This window comes from Salvelinus sp. IW2-2015, linkage group LG9 (genome assembly GCF_002910315.2).
Source record: "Salvelinus sp. IW2-2015 linkage group LG9, ASM291031v2, whole genome shotgun sequence".
NCBI lineage: Eukaryota > Metazoa > Chordata > Actinopteri > Salmoniformes > Salmonidae > Salvelinus > Salvelinus sp. IW2-2015.
In genome coordinates, this window is record NC_036849.1 from 18,565,417 (window position 1) to 18,577,910 (window position 12,494).

General features: G+C 42.7%; 1 protein-coding gene across 1 annotated transcript; it reads left to right on the forward strand.

The window, feature by feature from the left end:
• Positions 1-5,490: 5,490 nt before the first annotated feature.
• On the forward strand, positions 5,491-12,494 carry LOC111968750 (delta-like protein 4). The gene is given in 12 exon segments (XM_023994600.2): positions 5,491-5,963; positions 6,134-6,397; positions 6,700-6,757; positions 7,462-7,725; positions 8,374-8,434; positions 8,673-8,733; positions 8,736-8,805; positions 9,017-9,186; positions 9,509-9,725; positions 9,937-10,687; positions 10,813-10,921; positions 11,078-12,494. Coding segments are annotated over 12 exon segments (2,085 nt in total). The 5' UTR covers positions 5,491-5,909; the 3' UTR covers positions 11,084-12,494.

Here is a 12,494-nt window from a genome sequence, read left to right on the forward strand (position 1 = left end):
CAGATGGAATTATGGACGGCCTATGTCTCGTTTCCAAATATGTGTTTACACAAGGCTTGCAATGAGAGGAGAGAATAGAGACAGTTAGGTTATAGTTTGCATTGGCGGAGTGTAAATAACCCTAAAAGGGTAGAGGCTGAAATGTCATATTATTTCAGGCCACAATATTAAAATGCTCAAATGAATAATGGCACAAAAATAGTAATAAAATTGGGGTAGGTACAGGGTGGGATTAGGGTAGGTACTGGGTGATTTGCTGTAGGGATGGGGTTGGTACGGGGTGATGGGTAAATAGTGATAACATGGGATTGGGGTAAGTACAGGGTAATGGGTAAATAGTGATAAAATGGGATTGGGGAGGTACAGGGTGATGGGTAAATAGTGATAAAATGGGATTGGGGAGGTACAGGGTGATGGGTAAATAGTGATAACATGGGATTGGGGAGGTACGGGGTGATGGGTAAATAGTGATGAAATGGGATTGGGGGAGGTATGGGGTGATGGGTAAAAGAGATGTATATAAATATGGGGAGGTACGCGGGAGTACAGGTGTATGGGTAAAATAGTGATAACAATGGGATTGGGGAGGTGACCGGGTGATGGCGTAAATAGTGATGGAAATTGGAATGGGGTGAGTAGTGGATGGTAAATAGTGATGAAATGGGATTGGGGAGGTTACGGGGTAATGGGTAAATAGTGATGAAATGGGATTGGGGGAGGTATGCGGGTGATGGGTAAATAGTGATGAAAATGGGATTGAGGTACGGGTGGATGGTAGTAAATAGTGATGAAATGGGATTGGGGAGGTACAGGTGATGGGTAAATAGTGATGAAATGGGATTGGGGAGGTACAGGGGTGATGGGAAATAGTGATGAAATGGGATTGGGGAGGTACAGGGGTGATGGGTAAATAGTGATGAAATGGGATTGGGGAGGTACGGGGTGATGGGTAAATAGTGATGGAAATGGGATTGGGGAGGTACAGGGTGATGGGTAAATAGTGATGAAATGGGATTGGGGAGGTACAGGGTGATGGGTAAATAGTGATGAAAATGGGATTGGGGAGGTATGGGGTGATGGGTAAATAGTGATGAAATGGGATTGGGGAAGGTAGGGTGATGGGTAAATAGTGATGAAATGGGATTGGGGAGGTAGCGGGGTGATGGGTAAATAGTGATAAAATGGGATTGGGGAAGTACAGGTGATGGGGTAAATAGTGATGAAAATGGGATTGGGGAGGTATGGGTGATGGGTAAATAGTGATGAAATGGGATTGGGGAGGTACGGGGTGATGGGTAAATAGTGATGAAATGGGATTGGGGAGGTATGGGTGATGGGTAAATAGTGATGAATGGGATTGGGGAGGTAGGGGTGATGGGTAAATAGTGATGAAATGGGATTGGGGAGGTACAGGGTGATGGGTAAATAGTGATGAAAATGGATTGGGGAGGTACAGGTGATGGGTAAATAGTAGAAAATGGGATTGGGGAGGTAGGGTGATGGGTAAATAGTGATGAAATGGGATTGGGGAGGGTACGGTGATGGGTAAATAGTGATGAAATGGGATTGGGGAGGTACAGGGTGATGGGTAAATAGTGATGAAATGGGATTGGGGAGGTAAGGGTGATGGGTAAATAGTGATGAAATGGGATTGGGGAGGTACGGGGTGATGGGTAAATAGTGATGAAATGGGATTGGGGAGGTACAGGGTGATGGGTAAATAGTGATGAAATGGGATTGGGGAGGTACAGGGTGATGGGTAAATAGTGATGAAATGGGATTGGGGAGGTACGGGGTGATGGGTATAGGTGATGAAATGGGATTGGGGAGGGGACGGGTGATGGGTAAATAGTGATGAAATGGATTGGGGGAGTGTACAGGGTGATGGGTAAATAGTGATGAAATGTGGTGGGAGTACAGGGTGATGGGTAAATAGTGATGAAATGGGATTGGGGAGGTACTGGGGTGAGGGGTAAATAGGTGATGAAATGGGATTGGGGAGGTAGGGGGTGATGGGTAAATAGTATGAAATGGGATTGGGGAGGTAGAGCGTGATGGGTAAATAGTGATAAAATGGGATTGGGGAGGTACGGGGTGATGGGTAAATAGTGATGAAATGGGATTGGGGAGGTACAGGGTGATGGGTAAATAGTGATAACATGGGATTGGGGAGGTATGGGGTGATGGGTTAAATAGTGATGAAATGGGATTGGGAGGTACAGGGTTGATGGGTAAATAGTGATAAATGGGATTGGGGAGGTACAGGGTGATGGGTAAATAGTGATGAAATGGATTGGGGAGGTACAGGGTGATGGGTAAATAGTGATGAAAATGGGATTGGGGAGGTATTGGTAGTGGGTAAATAGTGATGAAATGGGATTGGGGGAGTACAGGGTGATGGGTAAATAGTGATGAAATGGGATTGGGGAGGTACAGGGTGATGGGTAAATAGTGATGAAATGGGATTGGGAGGTAGGGGTATGGGTAAATAGATGAAATGGGATTGGGGAGGTGGGTGAGGTGATGGGTAAATAGTGATGAAATGGGATTGGGGAGGTACAGGGTGATGGGTAAATAGTGATGAAATGGGATTGGGGAGGTACAGGGTGATGGGTAAATAGTGATGAAATGGGATTTGGGGAGGTATGGGGGTGATGGGTAAATAGGATGAAATGGGATTGGGGAGTAGGGGTGATGGGTAAAATAGTGATAAATGGGATTGGGAGGTATGGGGTGATGGGTAAATAGTGATTGAAATGGGATTGGGGGAGGTACGGGGGATGGGTAAATAGTGATGAAATGGGATTGGGGAGGTACAGGGTGATGGGTAAATAGTGATAAATGGGATTGGGGGAGGTATGGGGTGATGGGTAAATAGTGATGAAATGGATTGGAGAGGTACGGGTTGATGGGTAAATAGTGATAAAATGGGATTGGGGAGGTACAGGGGTGATGGGTAAATAGTGATGAAATGGGATTGGGGAGGTACAGGGTGATGGGTAAATAGTGATGAAATGGGATTGGAGGTACGGGGGTGATGGGTAAATAGTGATGAAATGGATTGGGGGAGGTACGGGTGATGGGTAAATAGTGATGAAATGGGATTGGGGAGGTACAGGGTGATGGGTAAATAGTGATGAAATGGGATTGGGAGGTACGGGGTGATGGGTAATATGATGGAAATGGGATTGGGAGGTACGGGGTGATGGTAATAGTGATGAAATGGGATTGGGGAGTAACAGGTGAATGGGTAAATAGTGGATGAAATGGGATTGGGGAGGTACAGAGGTGATGGGTAAATAGTGATGAAATGGGATTGGGGAGGTACAGGGTGATGGGTAAATAGTGATGAAATGGGATTGGGGAGGTACGGGGTGATGGGTAAATAGTGAGAAAGTTTGATGACACCAAGTGTAGCATACTGGAGATACAGCTCCATATGCCTATCTGATGCTGTCTGTTTTTATTTATCATATTTAAAGGATGTAGGTTACAAATCCAGGCAACTTAACTTGTACAGTTATTAATTTACCACCTCCTAAATTATTCATCTGTGTAGAAGTTTTGAAGTGTGTATGAGGGGCCTTGGGTATGACTTATTAGCACGGTACTGAAGCTCACCAGTTTCCTTGATTCAGTCAGAATAAACTGACTTTTTACAAATTGCATCCATGCTATCACTTAAGAAAACAGGAAAATAACCCTACAAAAGTCTGGCTGAGCTCAGGTGCTATGACTCTGATCTCCTGACATTCTGAGCATCACTGCTACTGTACGGTTTGAGTAAACCTCTCGTCTATACAGACCAGTCTGAAAATTCCAGCGATTCTCCACAGGACCAGTCCAGTGTGCCACGGTGAATGGTGGGAAAAGGGCTCCAGTGCATTGGAGATGTGAGACTCAATAGTCCATTGTCCCTGTGCTCAACAGAATCGCCTTCAACCAATAAGTCAAACGTGGGGGGTGTAGATGAGGTCATCTCTGCAGGAGTGTTCTGCCATAAGACACCTTCATCTGGCCAGGGAACAGTTCGTAAATCCTGTTCCCTCACTCCTCCACTGTAAATCCTGCTGGACAAGGCGGTCTGCTCAATAAGTGATAAAGCCAACAATGCTGTTACCCAGCATGGGTCTATGTGTGATAAAACTGTATGGAGGGTTTAAATGATTTGTTTAAGTCCTACATTTACTTCATTGGATTCCTTTTGGCTTCCTTCTCTCAACAATCATTTGATCTTAAAAAGGAAAGAGGGAACGTTATTTAACAGCGTGGCTGGATATTACATGTTCAACAAACATAGTTGTTTAAAAGTTCAACTAACATATAATAAGTAGAACTACAGTCTCCCCCCACTTCAATTTCCACAATTGGCTGTCTGCCAGTGAAGGTAATATAATGGAGGTTGGTTGAGCAGGTGGCATGGTATTTTACTGGGCATTTATTTAATAGAAATCAACACAACGTGAACAGGGTAATTAACACTTAGTTTACACGAAATATACAACAATAATCTAATATGTTTACTGAAACACACAACAATAATCAAACTTGTAAACAAAAACATGTATAAAGTTGAAAAACAATATTGATTTAATGCACTAACATAAGTACATGTCTTGATAACCTCTGTTACAATAATTATGTGAGAGAATGAGACTGGAAGTTTGGATTTGAGCAGTTCTTCACATTTCTGATGAGTGGGTTGGATAGAGCTCAGCTCATTATCATACAGCTGTATGGTTATCTCCCGCTTCGTCTTCACTATTCTATATAATATGTGGCATTAACAAAGATGTGTGGTCAGTGATAATGGTAGGCACGCGACCAAAGAGGCACGTGGCATCTTTGTGGATGAGGGCGCACCCAATGACGCACAGCCAATTGGAGAGTGCAAAATTGATGTACAGGTTAAAAAAAGGAAAGGGTAATCCGTTTTAGGATTATCAGGAATGTCTACTAGTGCAATATAAACCAAACAAACTATATCAAATGTTAACTAATAGTTATCCAATGTTAAAGGTACAATCTGGGAGAGATAACGAGTCACAATGAATTATAGACAGGGTAAAATAGACAGGATTTTCGTACAAATGCTATGATATTAATTTCGTAATTACTGATAATAACATCAAATAAAGAGGATGACATTTAATTGCTAATAATTAATTAAATAATTATTATTCAAAATATATTTGGAATAAAAGTGCGTAATAACATATATAAATGATCCTTTGTTAAACAAATTCAAAATTGCTGTAAGGCTACACGTGCTGAAAACCCCTTTCAGTGAACCAAAAACATATCAACAGATGCCGAATTGTTGATAGTCAGAAGTCTGTCTCCTGCGAGAGACAACGGCAGGATTATTAAAATTGGACATGAGGGTTGGTTGCAACAGGCGTGGATGGAAAGGGGCGGTGTTTATTGATTGACAGTATTCATAATGACACACAAGTATATAACGTGAACCGAGACGTGAAACACCCTTCATTAAGAAACAGAGTTCTCTGTGACTGATGTCCTGCCACATTTTCACAACAATCTTGGCGCCACCAGAAGCTTTCTGTATAAGCAAAGCGCAAGAGTTGCATCGACACAACGCCAAGAGAAAACACATTTTCTGCAGGATCAAGATGGAAGGTCAACGTAAAGACAGAAGGATGAATAAACTGTGGATATTGACGTTACTGTTATGCGTTTAACCTGCATCTCACTGTCTGGATAACAAGGTTTCTCAACTTCTGCGCGTTTTGGATTGCGGAGCTCGGTCTCGCCCAAAAAGGTTTTGAAGAAGGATTTATTTATTTCTAATTTCCAAATTTCATATTTCATCATCACTGCTTGGAATAGGAGCCCTCTGTGGAGAACAGGTTATTTTTCAAAGGATACGAACCGATCTGTGGAAAAGAATGGCAACTTGGTTTACCTTTATCATCGCAATTATTATAACGATTTTTAAGCAGGTAATTTTATAGTTAAACTATTATTGGAATCATTCATGCCTTGATGTTGACACAGCAACAGTTTAATAATGCACCATGTAATAGCATATAATACGCCTATAATAATGCGCAATGTAAATTATTGCAATGGAATATTGTTCTATATTTATTAATTGATTCTCTTCCTTTAGGTTCTGGGATCTGGTGTATTCGAGCTTGATCTTCATCAGTTTCAGAATAATAGAGGTTTGCTGGCAAACGGCGTATCTTGTAGTCCAGCGTGTAGGACTTTTTTCCGAGTTTGCTTGAAGAACTACCAGACCGTAGTGTCACCAGGTGACTGCTACTTCGGCAGTGTCGTTACACCTGTACTAGGCACCAACTCGTTCAGCGTCATGGAGGACGGCACGTTCACTAAACCTATTCGCCTGCCACTCACCCACTTTGCATGGCCGGTAAGACACTATGCATTGCCTATAATACCACATTGAAGTGGTTGAGAATATATATGCCTATTGATACATGGAATAACGGTGTTTGCAATAAGATGGGTGGTGAAGAGCTAAGCATAAATCAAACAACTGCACTAACCTATATAGACGTGCATGAGGATTTAGGATAACATGTTAGTATGTCATTAGCCTAGTCCACATATCATTCAATACATGTTATCTAAAGAAGAAAAAAATAGGGAAAAAATATGTGTAACTGAAAAAATGAAACTCATGGTAGGATAATATTTTTTCTCCACTCCTAGGGCTCGTTTTCTCTAATCATTGAAGCATGGTATTCTCCTTCAGCGGACCTACCTGAAGGTGAGTGGCGCGCTACATACATGACCACCGCTAGAGGGATACATGGCACTGTTACAGATGCATGACAAATACTCCCTATGCTCTAGATTTAAATCAATACGCATTATAATTAAATGCAATTTATGCAGTATAAATAAATGCAATTTATGCAGTATTAATAAATGCAATGTATACAGAAATGTTGCCGTTATAATGAAACTTGGAAATATGAATGTGTTGATGTCCATGTGTAATGATGAATTACGTGCAACAGAGCACTTCTTTCATGCTCTGTGTCCAACACAATCGCACTTCCTTTGGTTTATTTTAAGCGTGGGAAAGTGTTCAAGTCTTTAGTGAGAATATCTAAACCTTGCCAAAAGCCTCATGACTGCTTTTCCTGTATTTTACACCTTTTGCTGTTCCGCACTTTGGAAGGGGAATAATGGGTTGAACATGTTTTGCTGACATAAAGGAAGATGACATTTCAATCGCCGTCCACCGACCCACTTGAAAAAATAGGGCACAGGCCTTGATATATGCCTATCATAAACTGAAAACTTCCATTACATATTTACCATCTATTTATCCTATTGAGAGAAATAATTCAAGACAATGTGCACTGTTTGTTTGGCATTTTTTTTAAATCATGCAATCATACAGTAGTAGCCTACTTGATAGGCCACACTATCTTGACGCATGTTTTTTGTTCTCTATCCCAGCAGATACAAACAACCCTGCCTTATTGATTAGTTATTTTGCCATTCAAAGAAAGTTGGAAGTAGGAGATGAGTGGTCCCAGGATGTGCAGAGTGTGAAGCAGACGGAGTTAAGGTACTCATACCGGTTCATCTGCCATGCAAATTACTACGGGGACAGTTGTTCAAAAATATGCGCTCCAAGAGACGACCGTTTTGGCCACTACACCTGCAACCCTGACGGGCAAATATCATGTCTACCGGGCTGGAAGGGACAATACTGCGAAGAACGTAAGCAATCAGAATAAAATGTTCTGTGTTTCTTAAGAAGACTTTTCACAATATATAGTAGGATGTTATTTCTCAAAGTATTTGCATAATAGGGCCCATAGTGTCGAGATGCCGCTGCTCTAGAAAGGCTTAGATTTGCAGTTTGGAGTGACAAGGATGAGCGAAAATAGCGAGGCGCGCTCCCTTCCAACCCAGCCCCTTCACCCCTAGATTTCTCACAATTTTGGGCACATGTGGGTAGAATAATCCCGGGTAGCGTTCTGGTAAAGCAGCACGCGCCGGGTTAATCGCGGCATTATTATCAGCCACGCGCCACTAAATTGCGGGCTCTATTGTTGAGCGGTAGGGCAGCAGCTGCAAACAGGGTTCAACAGCCTACCAACAACAATGGGGCAGCTGTCCGCTTTTGAGACCAAGCATCTGCTCAGGCCTAACCAGCCGTTAAACACTAGTCTTGTAACCATGCAAATTCAATGTCACAACACAGAAACAGCAAATTAAGGTTTCATTAGAAATAGACAGGTAACCGTTTTGATACTACAACAGTGGGAAGGGGATTCCTAATCCGAGCCAGAAGCTTTATGATCTATTGTTGAATGAGTTTACAAAAAAATAAAGTTCCTGTTTTGTCTAATTTTTTATATGCAGCAATTTGCCTGGAAGGGTGCAGCAAAATAAATGGAAATTGCTCAAGGCCAGGACAGTGTGTGTAAGTATACAATAGTTAATCTAGTTGTGTTGTGTGTGTGTGTGTGTGTGGTGTGTGTGTGTGTGTGTGTGTGTGTGTGTGTGTGTGTGTGTGTGTGTGTGTGTGTGTGTGTGTGTGTGTGTGTGTGTGTGTGGTGTTGTGTGGTGTGTTTTACATACATGCTTGCCTGCCTGCATGTGTATTTGCCTGCATGTGTGTAAGTACACAGGCTAAAGGTGTGATGTTTTGTTTGTGACAGATGCAGAGAGGGCTGGCAGGGGACCCTCTGTAATGAGTGTAAAAGGCATCCATCCTGCAAAACCATGGCACCTGTCAGCAGCCCTGGCAGTGCACCTGCAAAGAGGGCTGGGGAGGCCTCCTCTGTGACCAAGGTCAGTGTCTCAGGCTCCTCTGGGTCCTGTTGTGAAACAATACAGAAGTACTGCTGTTCAATAGCCCATAGGGGGAAACCACAGGACGTGCTATATGACAGTATAAATATGACATGTTCCTATAATATTGCAAGAGTCATCAGGCATCCTGATTATGATAGGAGACTAGGGCCGGGGAGTAACTGTTTTTCATATACACATTTATCCACAGATCTGAACTATTGCACCCATCACAAGCCGTGTCGTAATGGGGCCACTTGTATGAACACGGGCCAGGGGAGCTACACCTGTACCTGCCAGCCGGGCTTCACAGGGGATAAGTGTGACAGTGAGGTCAGGGAGTGCGACAGCCAGCCCTGTCGGAACGGAGGCCAGTGCTTGGTAAGCCCGGAAAGCCTATCCGTTTCCCACAACACACAGCACACACAGGCTTTCCTGTTTTTGTTTTTCCTATATCTATCCACATCTCTAGGCCGGTATAGAAGAATGCAACAGATAGACCTTTAGCCAGTTCACATACTCTCTCCTGTAAATGAATGTAATTCAAACTGGGGCACAGGGGGCATGAGAATTATGAGATAATAATGTGGAGTCGCAAGGGCATCGAAATGAGAGGCACAGCAAGAAACCTACACTGAATTTTGCTGGGATTGTTTCCTGTGACAGTGGGCTGTGATAACCTCTGTCTATCTGTGGCCAACAGGACCTTGAGAACGGCTATAGGTGTGCATGCCCACAGGGGTTCGAGGGGACGCACTGCGAGCACAGAATGCTGACTTGTGCCGATTCACCCTGCTTCCACGGGAAGTGCAGAGAAAGGGACAATGGGCGGAGCTACATGTGCGAGTGCCCAGGGGGCTTCACTGGACTCAACTGTGAGAAGAAAGTGGACAAATGCACCTCCTTGCCCTGTACAAATGGTATGTGATAGTTTCCACTGTCTCCACATCTCAACAACAACAATTAGAAGGAATTTGTTTATTGTCTTTGAGTTCTTTTCTACACCGTCAGTACAGAGCACTTACTCAAACAAATCAATTTGGAATGTTCTCTCTAGAGACATCTGCATTAGAGCTAACCTCAATTGAATATGATGTGCACTGTTTGATAATGCTGGGCTGTTCTGTTCAGGTGGACGTTGTGTAATCCATGGCACCACACGTTTGTGCAGCTGCCGCTCAGGCTTCACTGGCCCACGCTGCGAGATCAACATCAACGAGTGTTCCATGAACCCCTGCGCCAGTGGAGCTACCTGCATGGACCGCATCAACGACTACACCTGTATCTGCCCCCTGGGCTACACCGGCCGCAACTGTGACAAGCCCACTGACAGCTGTGTCTCCAAACCCTGCCTGAACGGTGGGACCTGCACCAATGGGGCCAAAGGCCAGCCTGCTGACTGCACCTGCTCAGCCCACTTCAGCGGCACCCAGTGCCAGTACTACGATGTGCCTTTACTCATCCCCCCCAGCCCCAGCCCCAGCCCCGTCAGAGAGCCCCAAGACAGGCTCCACTGGGCAGCCATCTGTCTGGGTGTGGGCCTGGTGGTGCTCCTGGTGCTGATCTTCATGGTGGCCATGGTCCTGCGCCACATCCAGCAGCAGAGGAAGAGGGAGCAGGACTCAGAGACCATGAACAACCTTTCACATTTCCAGAAGGAGAACATCATTTCTGACCTGCAGCTGAAGAACACCAACAAAAAGGTGGACCTGGACCTAGAGGTGGATTGTCCCAGGGAGAAGTCCCAAAACCACAAACACATCAACTACCACTTGGACTACAAAACCTCCAAGGAGTACAAGGATGAACCGTCGCAAGAGGATAAAGATGAGAACTGTAAAAAGACGATAGAGGAGAAAATGCCGTTGAGTAGAAAGTACAGGTAAGTTCAAATGCTGCCTGCAGATGACAACCTGGATAGATTTGACCTACTTCCTATTCTCCAGTGTTTGATAAATGACAGTGGTTTGGTTTTTAAGTGTTGACATGTTTTCTTTTCATTTACAGCGAAAGGCCAGAGTGTAGGATAGCAACGATATGTTCTCCAAGAGATTCAATATACCAGTCTGTGTTTGTGATAGCAGAGGAGAAAAATGAATGCGTCATAGCAACTGAGGTAAGCTTATTTTTTCACATTTCCTCTGAACATGTTCCTGCAACTCTTGACAGCATGTCATTAACAGTTATCAATCAGCAATGCAAAAATGTATCAAGGTTTCCATTATATTGCTCTGATGATTAAACTAGTTAACTTTTTGTCTTCTACTACCAGGTATAATACATGGAGGGTATCAGACATTCTGAAGAATGGATATCTTCTGGACTGTTTACAGTGTAGAAACAGACAGGGATTTATTTAACTGTGAATTGCTGCTCTAGAAAACTTGATAACTGGACCGAGCCGGTGTGCTCTATGAATGCAATAGGACTCAAACTACAGAACTTTGTTAGAATGTAAGGACTGAACAGACTGTGAGAAATAATACACAACTTGGGCTTTTGGATGTTTCACCTTCAGGGTGGACTGACAGATTCAGCCCCTTGACAGGACTTGTCCCACCATATCCATGGAAAACAGGCCTATGTGTTTATGCCACCTTGCCCATCAGCAGGACGAGAGGGCTCTGTCTGGAGATACTCCACCTTATTTTGATAATCAGCAACCAACCAATCAACTTACTGCCAACAAGAAGCCAGCTACTTCCATTTACCCTGGTGATGTGCTACAGTATGCAAAAAAGGAGACTTTGTTTAATAAACTTTCAAGGAGAGAAAAAAAATACTAGAAACGGTTCATTTTTTGAGAATATTTGAGACCCAGGCCTATGTCAATTTTGTAAATTATTATTTTTTTTTTTTTTTACATAAAAAATGTTAATAAAGAATGTATGCATCCCGAATCACAGAGCCTTAAGTATGGGTTATAGAGCTTGATGCCCTGCTTCTTCTTGGATCCATTGCACAACAAAAACTGAAGGGAAAATACTTTTAAGAAAAAACAACTGATGCAATAAATGACGTAGTGCCAGGGGGATTCAAGAAGAAGCTATTTTTACTTCTTATTATGCAACATTGCCCAGAAATGAAAACAAAGAAAAACAAAAGTGACTATCATACCAAGGACGCCTATAATTAGAATTGACATTACTGAACCAATAATGTTTTTTTTTTAAATTAGTATTTCACTAGTTATTTAAATATTATGAAGCACTGGTCTTTCTATTATGTTTTATACGAATATTTTGTATATAACGTATATTTATAAATTTAGAAGTCGGTGTACAACGGTTTTCAATTTGATGCCCAAAAAGTTGAATTTATTTTAATGTTTAATGTTGTTGTGATTGTTGTTTTTTAAACAATGAAAACATATCTGGTACACTGTTTGTTGGTTTCATGTTGAGTAGAAGTGGTCAACTATAGAGCTTTCAATTTGCCTAGATATTGGAATGATCAAGAACCTTCCGTTGAAGTCCATCCCCTGTTGTGGAAATGGCTTCATTGTCTAGATGATGTATGACCTTGTAGCAGTTCTAGTAATCACATGTGGTGGTGGTGACTGAGTCAATGTGATGTGAAATCAATGTGCACGCAATCATTTAGTGGACAGTATTGTATTTGACAGCAATGTGAGAAATATGGACAAAAGTTATATATTAAAAAAAAATGAATAAAAATGTTGAAGTACA